Genomic DNA, 18,945 nt, shown 5'->3' on the forward strand with positions numbered 1-18,945 from the left:
ACGCGAGTCAAGTCCCGTACACCACACACCAGCTAAGTCCCATAGATCAGACCTTGTTCTCGTTATAGTTTCACAAACTCCTTTACACCGGGCCCATGTCTGCTGGCATCTTTAAAGCCTCATAAAGCCTTCCTGATAATAATTTTCCAACCATTATTATTACCATTAATACTATTTTGTTTTATCTTTTCCCAAGGCAGAACTTTATTGTCTTATAAAATAAGTAGCTAACCGTCTACCTCGCCTCTTCCACCTCACCGAATGCCTTCTAAACCGCCAAGTTTTATACCATTCGAGACTAAAAACGTCATTAAAACATGCCTCCGTTATTGTTTTATTACGAGCGGAAGGGGTTTTTTCACTCAGAAAAACATTTGCATATTTTCTGGCAGTCATCAAAAGCCATTTCTTCAAACCCCAAGGTTGTCGTGTTCTAAGAATTAGAATTTTTGGAGCTATCAAACTCTCGTTAAAGAAAACGATGGGGGCGACCTTGGGCTGGATCAGAGCCAGAGTAACTGTAGCAATTATGAGAGCAGCTAGTATGTGTATCTGGGGGGCTCGCTCGAGATTTATTTCGGGAGAGAGTCTCCTCGGATACGAAGATGGAGTGTCCTGGTGGGGATTAAGAAACGGGTCATATGTAAGAGCGGTCCCCGTTTGATCATATAAGAGAAGAGGTGTTTTAGTTTGTTCGACTGATTTTTAATTAAAATGTACTTACAGACCACATAATATGGATTGTAAAAAGTCGTGAGACAATAGACCAAGTCACTAACCCTTCGAATGAAAAGAGTTCAAAGTGTGGAGGTGTATGGGTTTTGAAAAGGTTGAATTCTTGGACGAAAAGGGAGGAAAGGAAGGAAGGAGAAAGGGGAAGAGGAGGAGAAGAAGAAGAAGCCGACGCGACGAAGAAGAGGAGGAGAAAGAAGGTAGAAGAAGAAGGAGAGGAGGAGGAAGAAGAAGAGAAAGAAGAAGCAGGAAAAGAAGAAGCCGACGACGAAGAAGAAGCAGCAGCAGCAGCAGCAGCAGCGAAAAAATGGTTAGAAGCTTGGTCGTTTTTTTTCGTTGTTCTTTTCAACCGAAAAATCGTCCGGGTGTAACAAGCTTTCGCTCGGTTAGATACTTAAACAAATGTCCTGATACATACATACTTTAACAAAAGTCGTTATGTTAGATACTTTAACGAAAAGCACCCCTCCTGTTCATAATTGGCATACTGCGCATGTCCCAACTTCCTCATTAGGAATGTTTCGGAGTCTGAGAAAAATAATCTCCTGTAAACATCTTTAACATATTCCTGAGCAGGTAAACTTACAGGATGACTCAGAGTATTTTATTTACATGCCTTCAGGCACACTCCATTTGTCAAGGGTCTACTTCCTTCGAATTTTATGTCCATGATTTTTCTTTGAATGCAATCTCTTCTTAGGATGTGTCCGACCCAACTTGCTTTTCTCTTCTTTATTGCAAACTAAAAATGTCCTGACTTTTAAGTCATTTTTAGATTTTCCATCAGGGAGTGCTGACTGCATTAAGTGTATCCTTTTTGAGTCGAATTCCCACTAAAACAAAGATCACACTCCTGTCACATTACGTTCAAAGAACATCGAACGGTACAATAGATAGACTGAATAGCCATTTCCTTTTTAGCTCAGAAGAAATTATCTCCCAATGGAAAGGAGGGAAATTGGATACAATGTACAAACGAGGGATTTCCCCCCCCCCCAAGAGAAAAAACTCTCCTGCTAAAACTTGCCCGAAAAAATGAACATCATCAGCATAAAATATGTAAGTTATGCGCTCTTCTCAACACTACACAGCAAAATATTACGAGATACAAATTCATATGCGAAGTTTGATGAGCAGAAATATAATGCATCATTCATAATTACAAGTCATACTGGGTGTCTAAGAAGATGATAAGGTGTATCTGCGGAAGCTTGCGGGTATCCCGCTAGTAAAATATAAATAGAAAGTAACTGTTTCATTACAAAATTTCACCAGTAAATGGTTTCTTCAAATTAAATTCCAAGGGCAAGGAACACCTAGACCCTTGACAAATGGAGTGAGCCTGAAGGCATGTAAATAAAATACTCTGAGTCATCCTGTAAGTTTACCTGCTCAGGAATATGTTAAAGATGTTTACAGGAGATTATTTTTCTCAGACTCCGAAACATTCCTAATGAGGAAGTTGGGACATGCGCAGTATGCCAATTATGAACAGGAGGGGTGCTTTTCGTTAAAGTATCTAACATAACGACTTTTGTTAAAGTATGTATGTATCAGGACATTTGTTTAAGTATCTAACCGAGCGAAAGCTTGTTACACCCGGACGATTTTTCGGTTGAAAAGAACAACGAAAAAAAAAACGACTAAGCTTCTAACCATTTTTCCGCTGCTGCTGCTGCTGCTGCTTCTTCTTCGTCGTCGGCTTCTTCTTTTCCTGCTTCTTCTTTCTCTTCTTCTTCCTCCTCCTCTCCTTCTTCTTCTACCTTCTTTCTCCTCCTCTTCTTCGTCGCGTCGGCTTCTTCTTCTTCTCCTCCTCTTCCCCTTTCTCCTTCCTTCCTTTCCTCCCTTTTCGTCCAAGAATTCAACCTTTTCAAAACCCATACACCTCCACACTTTGAACTCTTTTCATTCGAAGGGTTAGTGACTTGGTCTATTGTCTCTCACGACTTTTTACAATCCATATTATGTGGTCTGTAAGTACATTTTAATTTAAAATCAGTCGAACAAACTAAAACACCTCTCCTCTTATATGATCAAACGGGAACCGCTCTTATGACCCGTCTCTTAATCCCCACCAGGACACTCCATCTTCGTATCCGAGGAGACTCTCTCCCGAAATAAATCTCGAGCGAGCCCCCCAGATACACATACTAGCTGCTCTCATAATTGCTACAGTTACTCTGGCTCTGATCCAGCCCAAGGTCGCCCCCATCGTTTTCTTTAACGAGAGTTTGATAGCTCCAAAAATTCTAATTCTTAGAACACGACAACCTTGGGGTTTGAAGAAATGGCTTTTGATGACTGCCAGAAAATATGCAAATGTTTTTCTGAGTGAAAAAAACCCCTTCCGCTCGTAATAAAACAATAACGGAGGCATGTTTTAATGACGTTTTTAGTCTCGAATGGTATAAAACTTGGCGGTTTAGAAGGCATTCGGTGAGGTGGAAGAGGCGAGGTAGACGGTTAGCTACTTATTTTATAAGACAATAAAGTTCTGCCTTGGGAAAAGATAAAACAAAATAGTATTAATGGTAATAATAATGGTTGGAAAATTATTATCAGGAAGGCTTTATGAGGCTTTAAAGATGCCAGCAGACATGGGCCCGGTGTAAAGGAGTTTGTGAAACTATAACGAGAACAAGGTCTGGTCTATGGGACTTAGCTGGTGTGTGGTGTACGGGACTTGACTCGCGTATGGATATCCTTGCTGTGATATTAAATCTCGAAAGTATGTATATTTATTTTATGAAACGAGATTACACAAAAAGTTCTTCTAAGTTGGAAGAATCAAGTGGGGTTCCCATGACCGCTGCCGAGTTCTCACTTTATGTGAGGAAACGCTTGGACTTTGGTATGACGATCCGAAGGCTTTCATGAAAGACCATCGGAAAGCGTCTGAGAATCTACGGGAGACAAAAGGGTCCCTGCCTTCCTCGTGTATGGAAGGTGGTGGAACTGTATAACAAATGGGCTATTATGAGCCCATGGTTTATAAGCCCTGAAGTAATGTCACACTTTTTGCCTTAGCAAATGTACGAACAAAGCATCCCAGTCACCAGTGGTTGGAGTTGGAAATGGGTTAATTCTGAGAAATTCGGTGTTATTTTGAGGCCTTTGTGGGACTTCTGTGGGAGAGGCTCATTGTACTTAATGTAAATTTTACAGTTTGCTACAACTTTGCATCCTTGATGACAATGGTGGTTGATTGAAAGGGGATACCTGCTGGGCTTTCGCCTACATCCTCCAGCCTCCAATCCAATTTCCACAGCTATAATGAGACCGTGTGGTACGTAAGGTAAGGTTAGCCCCACCGACACCTATACAGGCAAGGGCCTCTTTCAAGAGCCAAACAAATGTTTACTTTTACTTATTAAAGAAATTTAAATTATATAAGTGCTGATCAATAAATTTGTTTGTCGTTTAGAAATTGTATCCTCATTCAGCTCTTGAAAGGCATAACAGGGAAAAATGCTTAATACTAATACATATAGATCCTTTTTATATATATATATTAATAACTAATAACTATTTAGTGCACAAATCGGGGCATTCCGTTCATATCTTTCATTATGAGCTTTTGATTTATAAGTTTTTTTTTTTTATTTTTTTTTTTTTCCTTCCTGATAATAATTTTCCAACCATTATTATTACCATTAATACTATTTTGTTTTATCTTTTCCCAAGGCAGAACTTTATTGTCTTATAAAATAAGTAGCTAACCGTCTACCTCGCCTCTTCTACCTCACCGAATGCCTTCTAAACCGCCAAGTTTTATACCATTCGAGACTAAAAACGTCATTAAAACATGCCTCCGTTATTGTTTTATTACGAGCGGAAGGGGTTTTTTTCACTCAGAAAAACATTTGCATATTTTCTGGCAGTCATCAAAAGCCATTTCTTCAAACCCCAAGGTTGTCGTGTTCTAAGAATTAGAATTTTTGGAGCTATCAAACTCTCGTTAAAGAAAACGATGGGGGCGACCTTGGGCTGGATCAGAGCCAGAGTAACTGTAGCAATTATGAGAGCAGCTAGTATGTGTATCTGGGGGGCTCGCTCAAGTTTTATTTCGGGAGAGAGTTTCCTCGGATACGAAGATGGAGTGTCCTGGTGGGGATTAAGAGACGGGTCATAAGAGCGGTTCCCGTTTGATCATATAAGAGGAGAGGTGTTTTAGTTTGTTCGACTGATTTTAAATTAAAATGTACTTACAGACCACATAATATGGATTGTAAAAAGTCGTGAGAGACAATAGACCAAGTCACTAACCCTTCGAATGAAAAGAGTTCAAAGTGTGGAGGTGTATGGGTTTTGAAAAGGTTGAATTCTTTGACGAAAAGGGAGGAAAGGAAGGAAGGAGAAAGGGGAAGAGGAGGAGAAGAAGAAGCCCACGCGACGAAGAAGAGGAGGAGAAAGAAGGTAGAAGAAGAAGAGGAGGGAGAGGGGGAGGAAGAAGTAGAAAGAAGACGCAGGAAAAGAAGAAGCCGACGACGAAGAAGAAGAAAAAGAAAAAGGAGAAGAAGCCGACGACGAAGAAGAAGCAGCAGCAGCAGCAGCAGCGGAAAAATGGTTAGAAGCTTGGTCGTTTTTTTTTTCGTTGTTCTTTTCAACCGAAAAATCGTCCGGGTGTAACAAGCTTTCGCTCGGTTAGATACTTTAACAAATGTCCTTCTGATACATACATACTTTAACAAAAGTCGTTATGTTAGAATGTTAGATACTTTAACGAAAAGCACCCCTCCTGTTCATAATTGGCATACTGCGCATGTCCCAACTTCCTCATTAGGAATGTTTCGGAGTCTGAGAAAAATAATCTCCTGTAAACATCTTTAACATATTCCTGAGCAGGTAAACTTACAGGATGACTCAGAGTATTTTATTTACATGCCTTCAGGCACACTCCATTTGTCAAGGGTCTAGGTGTTCCTTGCCCTTGGAATTTAATTTGAAGATACCATTTACTAGTGAAATTTTGTAATGAAACAGTTACTTTCTATTTATATTACTAGCGGGATACCCGCAAGCTTCCGCAGATACACCTTATCATCTTCTTCTTTCCATAAGACACCCAGTATGACTTGTAATTATGAATGATGCATTATATTTCTGCTCATCAAACTTCGCATATGAATTTGTATCTCGTAATATTTTCCCTGCCAGTACCCTGCGGAGGTGGACTGCGAAGGACGCACTGGGCTACGTGAGTACTACTGAAGGGTGCTGTAGTCCTGTACACTGTACATTGCACACAGGAATTTCTTTTGAAAAGTCCCCATTTATTAGCTAGTTTTTCTAACCAAAGTTAGCGTCTTTTTAACGTTATTTGACGAAAACTAGCTTCTACGCATAGGCAATGTCATTTAAATGAGAGTGTTCCCACTTCCCACTTGGTCACTTACGCACGACACGATTTTTTTCCGAACGGCAAGTGGGAAAGGCCCTTAACAGGCGATTCTATTCATTTTCAGAGCCCCCCAACCCCACGGACCAGTGCCCTCATCAGTTCGGCATGTACAAGCTAGGTGACGAAAACCAGTGCGGCCAATATTTGAACTGCGCCAACGGGGCCGGATTTATATCGGACTGTCCGGAGGGTTTGGCGTTCAACGAACAATCCGTGCAGTGTGATTGGCCCGATCAGGTCGCCAATTGTAATGCCGAAGGTAAGACTTTTTGACTTTCCATTTCGTAAGAAGAGGGCTGTTAGAGGTCTCCGAAGAGGAGCTTTTTCCAAATATTTGTGTCAGGTCGTCAATTGTAACGCTGAAGGTAAGGCCAGCTACTCACTATCAGGTAGACCTGACAGGTACACCTGATCAGGTCCGCCTATCAGGTCTACCTGATACCTGATGAGCACACACACTATCGGGAAGACCTGATCAGGCGTACCTGTCAGGTCTACCTGATAGTGAGTGGCTGGGCTAAGAAAAGGGTCGTTAGGGGTCTCTGAAGAGAACCCTTTTCAATATTATTTGTGTCGCCATAACACATGAACGGTTTGTCCCTTTTTGATGAAATTCGGTACACATGTTTGGCCCATAAAGGACTTTCACTCGTTGGATTTTGAACCCGTTCCGACCATGGGGGACTCCACACGGGTCTTTTTTCTGCGTGAGCTCTACAGTTCATTGAACCACTAATGTGTGCCCCACAAGGTATTAAACTTGGTCCAATCCCGCCCACTCCGAGGCTTAGATGTAGGGGCAAACAACCCTGGGTCCTACGAATCTAGTCAAATTCCCCCATTTCACATAAATGTAACTTGTGTTTCATTTATGTATGTATATTGTATACGAACTAAGTTGAGCAGAGTCTTTGTACAGAGATAGACATACGTATACGTCTATGATATGTTGTGTATAGTTTCCGTATAAACATCGCTATAAGTCTAAGGAATAATACACTCCTTCTGTCTACGAAAAACTTTATTTCCTCCTGTTTCTGATGGGAGGGTTGCCTCTCAGCGCTACCGGGAACTTTATTAAACTTTTCCGCCTTCTTGAAGCTCATTAAATTTGATACTATTGTTGTTAGCATTACTATCCTTACTATTATCATCATTATTAGACTCGTCTTTATTATTATTACAATCATCATTACTATTGTTTCTAGATTTATTATTTCTATATTTACTACACTATCAATAGCATTACTATTGTCGTTATTGCTATATTTACTTTGTCATCAACATCATCACCATTATTATTAGTTTTATTATTTCTATATGTATTTATTACTTTCATCAACATTATCACTATTGTTATTATTAGAGCTATATTTATAATTGTTATCATGTTATCCAACATTTTCATTAGATAAATTTCCAGCCACAGTTGTTCTCAGCTGTGCCTTCTTCTTCGAAATTGGCTTAGTATCTTATCTTCTGTGGTTTGTGCATAGTGCTGTTCTTTTGTGGTTTCTCTGCATTTGTTATTTGTTTGGATCGCATGACAAATTTTCTGTTCGGGTCGTATAATGCATTAATGCTGGGTCTAATTTTCAAGCCCGTTATTTTAGTCAAGCTGTGGTTGATTGGGAACTTGCTTTTCATAGTTAAAGGTTGGGTCGCAACAAGATGTTTTGAATCATATGATTTCAGTGCCTACTTTTTCTGCTTTCTCGACTTCTTCTATTTCATCTTCTTAATTGTACTTCTTTTCCTTATTTTCCCTCTTCTTCTTTTATTCATTTTCTTCTTCTCCTGCACACTTCTTCTTTTATTAGATCTATCCATAATCCAGCCAGGGCCAGGGCTAGATTCGTAGAAGATTACCCCTCCTTTAGAGCTATGTATTTGCTCTACACCCAAGTCTCGGAGTAGGCTTTTTGTGTATGGAACTAGCAACTAGCTTTTACGTTGCCTTTTTGAGCTGATCGATAGAGAGAAATTTGTTGACAGCTGAAGCGACTATATTTGGGAACGGCTTTCTAATGTCTAGCGCTCGCTTCTCTTCCGCGATTCACTCCATTTGTGAAAATTCATCTCTCCTTTCTTTTTCTCTCTCTCTCTCTCTCTCTCTCTCTCAAACCTTTCTCTCTATTATCTCTCGCTCTCCCTCTCCTTCGTTTCTTTCTCTCTCCTCTCTCTTTCTTTCTCTCTCTCTCTCCTTCCCCATATTGTTCTCATTCGTCGGAGTGCATAATTTTCTTTTCACCAAGGCAGAAGAAGAAAGTGGGGTGGGAAATTTGAGGGATCTAAGAATGGTAAAAGAGGGACTGATTTTGTGTGGGTATGTAGGTATGAACTTATTACGAGTGTTTCTCTTATTTCTTTTTACCTTCCGTATTTCGTACTCGTATTTCTCTTCGTTATTTTCTTTTTCCTTCTCCTCCTTCTTCTTCTTATTGCGTTACCTATCTCTTTTTCTCAAAATCCTCGAAAAAACTTCCAGGTATAAGTAATTCTTTTCTCTCTCTCTCTCTCTCTCTCTCTCTCTCTCTCTCTCTCTCTCTTCTCATTCTCTATCTACTACTCATCTCTCTCCTCTTTCTCCTTCTTTGATGGTCAAGTGAATATATAGTTGAGAATAAAAAAACTTGGGATTTTTTTTTTTCTAAAATTAAAGTTTCGTAAAAGGACTCAACAATGTCACCGAGAGCTTATACCAAGATGGTCGGATAGTGAGGGATAAAGGGAAAGGATCATTACGGGATTATAACTCGGTCTGATCACAAAGATATATCTATCTTTTTAAATTAATAGTCAGCGATAAATATGAAAACTAACGAGGCGTATTGTCCATATAAACTTATGAGGGAATTATTATATTATTATTATTTATTATTATATATATCTATTTTATTATTATTATATTATTATATATGATTATTATTATTTTATTCAATATTATTATTATTATTATTATTAGTATTATTATTAGTTATTATTATTATCTATTCTTATTATTATTTATTATTCTAATTATTATTATTATTATTATTATTATATTATTATGTATTATCATTATTATGTATTCTTAGCTATTATATTTATTATTATTATTATTATATTATATGTATTATTATTATTATTAGATTAATTAATGGTATTATATTATTATTATTATTATTATATATATATTATTATTATTAGTTTTATATTATTATTATTTATTATTATTATTGTATTATATTATTATTATTATTATTATTTATTATTATTATTAATATATATTATGATTATTATTATTTATGAGATATATTATATTATTATTTATTATTAATGCGTCATTAATATATATTATTATTATTATTTATTATTATTATTATTATGATTAATGTATTATTATGTGATATTGAAATGATATTGAGACGAGTAGTAGTAGAATGAGTGAATGATTATTATTATATATTTATTATTTATATACCTTATTATTATTATTATTATTATTATGATTATCAGTATATTATGATTCATTATATTATTGAGTATTATTATTATGATATATTGTAATATTATTATTATTATATAGTATTAGAATTATTATTATTATTTGATGAGATTGATTATTATTAATATGATATATTATATCAGTTATGATTATTATATTATTATCATAGGTGTGATCATTATAATTAGTAGATCATTATTTTCGTATATTATAGTATCTATTATAATTATATTATTATTATATTCTATTATTTAACTAATATTATTATCAATTATTACTATTAATATCATATTAAATTAAGATTATTACTTATTATCATTATTATCCTTACTATCATTACAACTATATTTTATTTTTGGAGAGATAGAAAGTATGTACCTGTAACGCAGGGGGGCGGGAGGGGTGGACATGGGAAGTAGGTACAAGTGGGGAGGGAGGGAGAAAAGGAGAATTTTAAGGACTTTTTTTTCTTTCTTCTCATTTCAACTTTATCGGATCGTTTTTGTTTTATTTCATTATTTTTTTGGAGGAGGAGAAGGAGGAGGAGGAGAAGGAGGAGAAGGAGAAGGAGGAGGAGGAGAAGGAGGAGGAGGAGAAGGAGGAGGGAGATGAGAAATAGGAGGAAGATTAAATCAGGGCTGTAGGGAGGGAGGGAGAGAGATAGAGAGAGGAAGGGAGGGAGGGAGAGAGAAAGAGAAAGATGGAGAGAAACGTTAGAAAGACAAAATGTGGAAGAAAATGATAAAGAAAAAGAGAGAGAGAGAGAGAAAGGTGAAAAATTAAGGCAAGAAACAGACCACGTAATTGAGAAGAGATAAAACGAGAGGGGAGGCGATAGAAAAGAGAGAGAGAGAAAGAAAGGAGAGAAGAGAGAGAGAGAGAGAAAGGTGAAAAATTAAGGCAAGAAACAGACCACGTAATTGAGAAGAGATAAAACGAGAGGGGAGGCGATAGAAGAGAGAGAGAGAGAGAGAGAGAGAGAGAGAGAATCAGACATGCAGTTTCGTAGCACAATCCCATAAATAATTTAAAATATGTATGTGTAGCCAAAGAAAAACCAAAAGTCTCTCTCTCTCTCTCTCTCTCTCTCTCTTTCTCTCTCCCCCTTCTGCTCTCTTTCTCTCTCTCTGGCAAGTGTTAGTAATAAGATTTTCTCGGTTTTATTTCTTTATCCCAAGGATCAGTGCAGTAGGGTAGAATGGGGACAGAGGGCCTAGGAGAGAAATGGTTCAATAAATTGTTTACGGATGAAAATGTTATGTAAGTTTTTAAAAAGAAATTTTTACTGATGAAAATATGGTGGGAAAAATGGTATTTAGAAAACGTAGTTTAGGCGTGGTCGGCGTGGTGGTCGAAGCGCTCACCTGGTAAGTAGGAGGTGCAGTTTCGTAGCACAATCCCATAAATAATTTAAAATATGTATGTGTAGCCAAAGAAAAACCAAAAGTCTCTCTCTCTCTCTCTCTCTTTCTCTCTCTCCCCCTTCTGCTCTCTTTCTTTCTCTGGCAAGTGTTAGTAATAAGATTTTCTCGGTTTTATTTCTTTATCCCAAGGATCAGTGCAGTAGGGTAGAATGGGGTAAGAGGGCCCAGGAGAGAAACGGTTCAATAAATTGTTTACGGAAGAAAATCTGTTATGTAAGTTTTTTTAAAAAGAATTCTTTACTGATGAAAATATGGTGGGAAAAAATGGTATTTAGAAAACGTAGTTTAGGCGTGGTCGGCGTGGTGGTCGAAGCGCTCACCTGGTAAGTAGGAGAGCTCGGAATCAATCACAGCTGAAGCATAGGTCGCACCGGCTCTGAATTCTGGGACCAGAGTGTTAAAAAGATTTCCCTCTCTTGATAACCCTTTCTCCATACTTCCCTTTTTTCCCCTCCAATCCCTCCTTTTTCCCTCTCCTCTTCTCCATCCCCCCCTCTTCTCAATTTCTCCTCCTTTTTTCTCTCCCTTCTTCTTCTTCTCCTCCGTCATTTCCCCTCCTTCATTTTCTCCTTTCTGGAAATAAGTCGTAAGTGTTCCGTATCTGTCACGAGCTTTAGGGCAGGGTGGGGGAAAAGAAGGTCAGAGGGTTACTCGTATTGGATGTCATGAATTTTAATGACAGTTCAATTCTCTGGTAGTGATGCGGGGCCAACTAGGACACGGACGGGCGGGTTTTCTTACCCCTTCCTACCCTACTTGTTCTTTTTTTTACGTCTTTTTCTTCTCTGTCGTCCTCTTGTTTTTCTTCCTTCCTTCACTTTTTTCTTGTTTTTAATCTTCTTTCTCTCCTCTGTGCTCTTCTTCTTTTTCTACGTCTTCTTCGTCTACTTTTTTCTTCTTATACGTCCGTCTTTTTTTTCTTTCTTTTTTTCTCTCTCTCACTCACTTTTTTTTCTATTTCTGCTGATGGAGTTTTTTTTCCCAAGTGTGTGTGTGTGTGGGAGAGCTAAAGGGTTTTGCATTCAAGATAAGAGACGACGATACAGGAGGGAGACAGAAAATGGAAAGAAGCCAACGAATAGCGGGGAGGAGAGGGGGGGGATAGAAAAAGAGAGAGAGTAGAAGGGTGTGGACAACTGAAAGAGTGCGAAATAGGATATAGTTAGAGAGATGGATGGGAGAAAGAAGAGGGAGAGGGAGAGAGAAAGGTGGCAACAACTGAAAGAGAACAAAATAGGATAGTGCGAGATGGAGGAAGGGAGGGAGAGAGAGAAAGAAAGAGAGCGAGGATAAAGACAAACAAGTGGGGAACATGTAAGGAAAAAAAGAGGGAGAGAGAGGAACATAGAGGGAGATAGAAAAAAGGATAGGACGAGGGACGGAATGAGTAAGAGAAAGAGAGAGAGCCAGACATGGCGAAAAGCAGATATTTTTTATTCTGGAGTGTGCAGAATTTTTTATTGCAATTTTCTCCATGTTTTATACATCCTCGTGTAGGGTTTTTTCCACTCCCCTTCTAACCCATATTCCTCCCCTCCTTCTCCACTATTAAGAAGAGGGAGAGGGAGAGAGAAAGGTGGCAACAACTGAAAGAGAACAAAATAGGATAGTGCGAGATGGAGGAAGGGAGGGAGAGAGGGAGAGAGAGAAAGAAAGAGAGCGAGGGTAAAGATAAACAAGTAGGGAACATGTAAGGAAAGAAAGAGGGAGAGAAATGCAGTGAGAGGGAGAGAGAGGAAAATAGAGGGAGATAGAAAAAAGGATAGGACGAGGGACGGAATGAGTAAGAGAAAGAGAGAGAGCCAGACATGGCGAAAAGCAGATATTTTTTATTCTGGAGTGTGCAGAATTTTTTATTGCAATTTTCTCCATGTTTTATACATCCTCGTGTAGGGTTTTTTCCACTCCCCTTCTCACCCATGTTCCTCCCCTCCTTCTCCACTATGTCTTCTCCTCCTCCTTCTCTCCCTTCTCGTTCTTCGTCCTCTTCCTACTTTTCTGTCTCTCCTACTAATAACTCCTCTTCTTCTTTTTCTATTTCTTCTTCTTCTTCTCCTTCCTCCTCATTCATAATATTACCTTGATTTTCTCCTCTTCTACTTTTTGTCTTCGTTCTTTTGTCCTCAATCTCATGCTATTCTTCTCATTTTTTCGTCTTATTCATCTTCTTCTTCTCCTCCTCCTCCTCCTCCTCCTCCTTCCTTCTTTCTTTATTTCGTCTTACTTTTTCTTTTATTCGGTTGCAATTTGAAAAAAAAAAAAAAATTTTTTTTTTTTGTCTTTCTTTTTTTTTTATTCGGTTGCAATTTGAAAAAAAAAAAAAAAAAACAGCAGAATCCCCCGCGGGCTGAATTGCACTTAGTTTGTCTGTTTCTTTGTTCTATCAAAATTTTCTAAATAAAAAGAACAAGAAGAAAGAGGAGGAGAAGACGACAAAGAAGAGGAAGAAGAGGGAGAGGGAGAAGGAGAAGGAGAAGAAGAAGAAGAAGAAGAAGAAGAAGGAGGAGGAGGAGGAGGAGGAGAAGGCGTCATCTTAGATTTCCAATGGTTTCAGTTTTCAGTACCTGTCCAACTGGCAACCCTGCGCACGAAACCCATTGAAGTAAACAATAACAACTTCTGCACATAAATGACGAAACTTTAACCATGCCCTGTTGCCATTTCTCACAGGTTTCCTCGGCTTCACGTGTCCGGTCTCTGGCAACCCTGCATACGACTTGGACGCCGTGCGGTTCTACAAGCATCCTAGCGACTGTTCCAAGTACTTCCAATGCATCAAGGGGCGGCCCCGTCTGCAGATGTGCGGCGGAGGGGAGGCGTTCAATGAGTTTATTAGCGCGTGTGATGGTGTGGAGAATGTTACCGGATGCGGATCGGCCCCCGGGCGACCTTTGGGGTAAGTGAATAGGACCGTTTGAGGCCATCGGCCGTATTCAAGTACTTCCAATGTATCAAGGGGCGGCCCCGTTTGCAGATGTGCGGCGGAGGGGAGGCTTTCAATGAGTTTATTAGCGCGTGTGATGGTGTGGAGAATGTTACCGGATGCGGATCGGCCCCTAGGCGGCCTTTGGGGTAAGTGAATAGGGCCGCTTGAGGCGATCGGTCGTATTTATAAATAAAATACTGGCTCTTAAGCTGCATTTGAGTATCAAACATTTGATTGGTCGGAATTTGTTTCATCAGTCTGACTTGAGAGCGAGAATTTTTACGATTTTTTTTTTTATTTTTTTTTTTTTTTTAATAAATGAATCGTTCCCAAGAAGAACGGCCTATGTGTTTTTTTTTTTTTTTTTTTTTATAAAAGTTAGGTTAATGACTGTAGGTACTTACTGTTGGGTAGGTAGATAATATATGTTAATTTCTCTTACAATAGACCAGAGGCTTACCTGAAAACAAAAGAAAAGGGCTGTGTTAGCAGTTAGATCAATAAATATATTAATTAGGTGTTAGGTTAGGTTGAGAGAGAGGGAAAAGGGGACACCCTGTCCTGAGGCATAATCTTTACACATAGGCCGTTATTCTTCTGAAATTTTACTTGAATCTTCACGAAGTTTGTCGAAAAAAAACGACTTCCGATTTTCTCACCCCAAAACCGATTAGTGCATTGAAACAAGGAGATTTTATAGGTCCCGATTAAAAAAGAAAAAAAAATCGAAAATTTTCACATAGGCCGTTCTTCTTGGGAACGATTCAAATGTTAGGTTAATGACTGTGGGTACTTACTGTTGGGTAGGTAGATAATACATGTTAATTTCTCTTTCAATAGACCAGAGGCTTACCTGAAAACAAAGGAATAGGGCTGTGTTAGCAGTTAGATCAATAAAAATATTAATTAGGTGTTAGGTTAGGTTGAGAGGGAGGGAGAAGAATGAGAGAGAGAGAGAGAGAGAGAGAGAGAGAGAGAGAGAGAGGGAGAGAGAGAGAGGGAGGGAGGGAGATGTTTTTAGAAAACTTGTTTAATAAAACACTTCCTCCTCTTTTCTCAACTGTTATCTGATAAGAAATGGTGTACAGTATGTATCAGGAAAGAAACTTTTTCCCTGTATACAGAATGTATCAAAAGTCTTCCCCGATCTTTGTAACTTTGTTTGGAAAAGCCTTTTCTGGGAGTCGAACCTGAATCTCAGAAATGGTTGGTCATTGCCCTCTTCCTATTCTTGAGAAGCCTAGAGACTCGAAAGAGATTCAGCCTATTTTAACATGCATAGAAATAGAAAATAACGCATTTGGAATTTTGAAAAATCTTGGAACTTTTGGGACACACAGTATGTAGGAATGTAGATGCTTCAGTATCTAGTTTCCTCGTAGTTTTCTATTCTTTAACAGAATTATTATTTTCTTTTAAAACCGTTTCTCAACTGTTATCTGATAAGAAATGGTGTACAGTATGTATCAGGAAAGAAACTTTTTCCCTGTATACAGAATGTATCAAAAGTCTTGCCCGATCTTTGTAACTTTGTTTGAAAATGCCTTTTCTGGGAGTCGAACCTGAATGTCAGAAATGGTTGGTCATTGCCCTCTTCCTATTCTTAAGAAGCCTAGAGACTCGAAAGAGATTCAGTCTATTTTAACATGCATAGAAATAGACAATAACACATTTGGAATTTTGAAAAATCTTGGAGCTTTTGGGACACACAGTATGTAGGAATGTAGGTACTTCAGTATCTAGTTTCCTCGTAGTTTTCTATTCTTTAACAGAATTATTATTTTCTTTTAAAACCTAAGTACATACAGGGTGGTAGCGCGGAGAAATAGACGAGGACATCATAATACCTAAGTGAATTTAGTTTAGAGGCTGAAAGAAAAATAGAAAAAGAACAGGAAAAACAAAAGATGAAGAAGAAAAATAAGAACACAAGGAATAATAAAATGTCGGAAAAAAAGAGGAAGGAGCAGAGCAAAGGGAAAAACGAAGAGAGAAAAGGAGACGGAAGAAAAAGGATCCATCCAGTACACCTATATCTTTCTAAAGTTGCTGCAACTTTTAAGTTGCCATCAAGTTGCTAGATTATGATAATGGCAATGAGAAACCTATGTATATTACGCGAGCTTCCTTTGTTGAAACCCTCGTATGATATGCGATACGAATTCTATTAAGAATATCTCTTATGAATTCTGTTACTCCTTTATTTATCTCTGACTAGAATAGAAATAATTCTATTATGATACTCTTATTTGAATTCCAGTACACCTATATCTTTCTAAAGTTGCTGCAACTTTTAAGTTGCCATCAAGTTGCTAGATTATGATAATGGCAATGAGAAACCTATACTACGCGAGCTTCCTTTGTTGAAACCCTCGTATGATATGCGATACGAATTCTATTAAGAGTATCTCTTATGAATTCTGTTACTCCTTTATTTATCTCTGAATAGAATAGAAATAATTCTATTATGATACTCTTATATGAATTCTATTACTTATTTATCTCTGAATACCTAGAATGGAATAGAAATAATTCTATCATGATATGGATTCTATTACCTTTCTGTTTATCTTAGAATTATTTCATGGAGTAATATGGAGTATATTTTCCAAGAAGCACAGACGTGGGAAAATGTGTGAGGAGAAAATAATGTTCGTTAATGTTTAAATGTTATAGATATAAAAATAATAATAGAGATAATAATAACCTTCCACTTCCACCTTCTTCTTTCTATCTTTTTCCTCTTCTTCTTCTTCTCCTCCTCCTTCTTCTTTTTCTTCCTCTTCTTTTAATAGGTTTGACTGGGAAGCTTTCTATGGCATCTAAGAAACATTTTGGAGGCAAAAAACCGCAAAAAAAATAATAATAAATAAATAAATAAATAAATAAAAATAATAATAATAATCAGGTTTTTGCGTTCTATACGTACACATTTTCACAAACATCTTTGCCAAGTTACCTACGTCGGAAAAATTGCGTCGGTCCCCGAACGGGGCACCATTCCCCAAAAACGAAATTCTGACGAAATTAAGGCCCCACTTGTCGTTCTGCAAATAATCGTGTCGTGCACTCTCATTTAAATTAAATTGCCTACAGAAGATAAAGAAGCGAAAAAAAAAAAACAAAGTCAAGGAAATTGGAAAGAAGGAGGAAAATAATAAGAAAGGGTCCGAAAGGAAGAACAACCATGTAGGTAGAAAGGGAGATGAAAGAGAAGAAGACGTAGAAATAGGTCTGAAAGAAGGGAGAAGAAAGGATGAGGAAAAGGGGAGGAAGTCAAAGAAGTAAAAGGACCGGAAGGAAAAAGGAGGAAGCCGCAGGGCGGAGCGGGCAATGGCTTCAGGTCGCCAAATCCGGCTATTCGGAGACAGGTACCGTTCCAGTCACCCAATGTGAGGTACTAGACGGACTTGGGCATTTCCTAGATTGGGATTTCGTCTCAAATGTTGGAATTAGACATTCCAAGATATCCAAGGCATCTCACAGAATTCCTCAAAACTTGGCATTCAAATAGCAAGGGATCTCAGACAGTTTCATTACAAAACATCAAAACTTGTACTCAAACTTAAAATTTCACGAAAATCTCACAAAAATTCGGAGTTTGAAATTCCATGAAATCTCACAAAATGCCATCCGAAAATTTGGAGTCCCGAAATTCCATAGAATCTTATAGAACTCCATCTGAAAACTTGACATGAAATTGACAGGACCCCTCGCAGATCTGACCAAAAATAACTTCTTGTGAAATTTATTTACCTGAGTGTGAAGAGGTGAAGAAAGTTTTGGTTCCCAAAACAACTTTTCCTCGCAGTTACCCTTTGCATGTATGTTTCTTGAACTTGAGCAGGACTTACCCCTAAGTATGACTTAAACAAGTTCTGACGTTTAAAGTCGACTTGAACAAAAACGTTCAGAACAATTTGAGAACAACGGAGGCTCCTGGAATGACGTTTCTATAAACTTGGTCGACTTTTGAATTAAGTCCAGTCTGTTCAACTTTAGAAATATTAAGTCCCCCAGAGTATTACGCTTCTCTACTGCTTCTAGGAATTCCTACTTATGCAGTCCACCCACGGTTGGTCTGTCAGACCGTCGGAATATGTGTGGGCGATATTAGACCTGTCACTCACTATCAGGTAGACCTGACAGTTACACCTGGTCAGGTCCGCCTGTGATTTGTTTAGTTTACCGATGGGAAACAAACCTGACCGAGCTTTCCCCGAGAACGATCCGAGACCGTCCCGGAAAACTCGGTTAGACATGTTCCACCTTGGTTACTCTGAAGGAAAAGCGACCTTAAACATGAGAAAATGAGCATGTAATAAGATGAAAAATAAATTAAAAGCCAATCTGTCTTCATAAATCATCAATCATGTTGTTATTGAGACCTCTTACTAAAAGTCGGTAATCTGAATTTGTCTTTTTTAGTAGCAGAAACTTTGAACTTTTGAAGGCACAATTGAATCAGTATGCCGTTGCTTGCCACTCAGCAGGTCCCGGGTTCGAGTCCCACCATTATCGCGACAGCAAAATCCTACTCGTTAGTGTTCCTACGTTCATTGCATTTTTTCTACAAAAATGCCCAATACGCGTTTGCCACGCGGAAGGTCCCGGGTTCACCTCCTGCCAACAGCATCGATTAACAACAAGCAGGGCCCATTATTATTATTATTATTATTTTATGATCCCATTTTCGCTGGTGAAAATAATTAGACTTGTGTTCATGACATTTTTCCAATCAATTTTATAATCATTATGTTTAAATCCTATATCAGAATTTTCATTACTTTACTATTACCCTTTTTTAATTATTTAAAAAAAAAAATCTAATTTCAAGATGGTCTTTTTTTACAGGCATTAAGGAGGCTCTCCCTCTCCTCTTTCTCTCCCTCCCTTCCTTCTCTCTCTCTCTCTCTCTCTCTCTCTCTCTTCTCTCTCTCTCTCTCTCTCTCTCTCTCTCTCTCTCTCTCTCTCT

General features: G+C 38.2%; 1 protein-coding gene across 1 annotated transcript in view; it reads left to right on the forward strand.

Moving 5' to 3' along the window:
- Positions 1 to 5,883: 5,883 nt before the first annotated feature.
- Positions 5,884 to 18,945, forward strand: part of LOC103513652 — a gene marked incomplete at its 5' end in the record, with an annotated part of 16,823 nt that continues 3,761 nt past the window's right edge. The window contains 3 exons of the mRNA XM_008478499.3: positions 5,884 to 5,929; positions 6,198 to 6,392; positions 13,715 to 13,940. Of these exons, the coding sequence (XP_008476721.1) occupies positions 5,884 to 5,929; positions 6,198 to 6,392; positions 13,715 to 13,940 (467 nt within the window). The remainder of the gene's footprint in view (positions 5,930 to 6,197; positions 6,393 to 13,714; positions 13,941 to 18,945) is intronic.

Source organism: Diaphorina citri, unplaced genomic scaffold, assembly GCF_000475195.1.
Source record: "Diaphorina citri unplaced genomic scaffold, Diaci psyllid genome assembly version 1.1 scaffold41, whole genome shotgun sequence".
In the NCBI taxonomy this organism is placed as follows: domain Eukaryota; kingdom Metazoa; phylum Arthropoda; class Insecta; order Hemiptera; family Psyllidae; genus Diaphorina; species Diaphorina citri.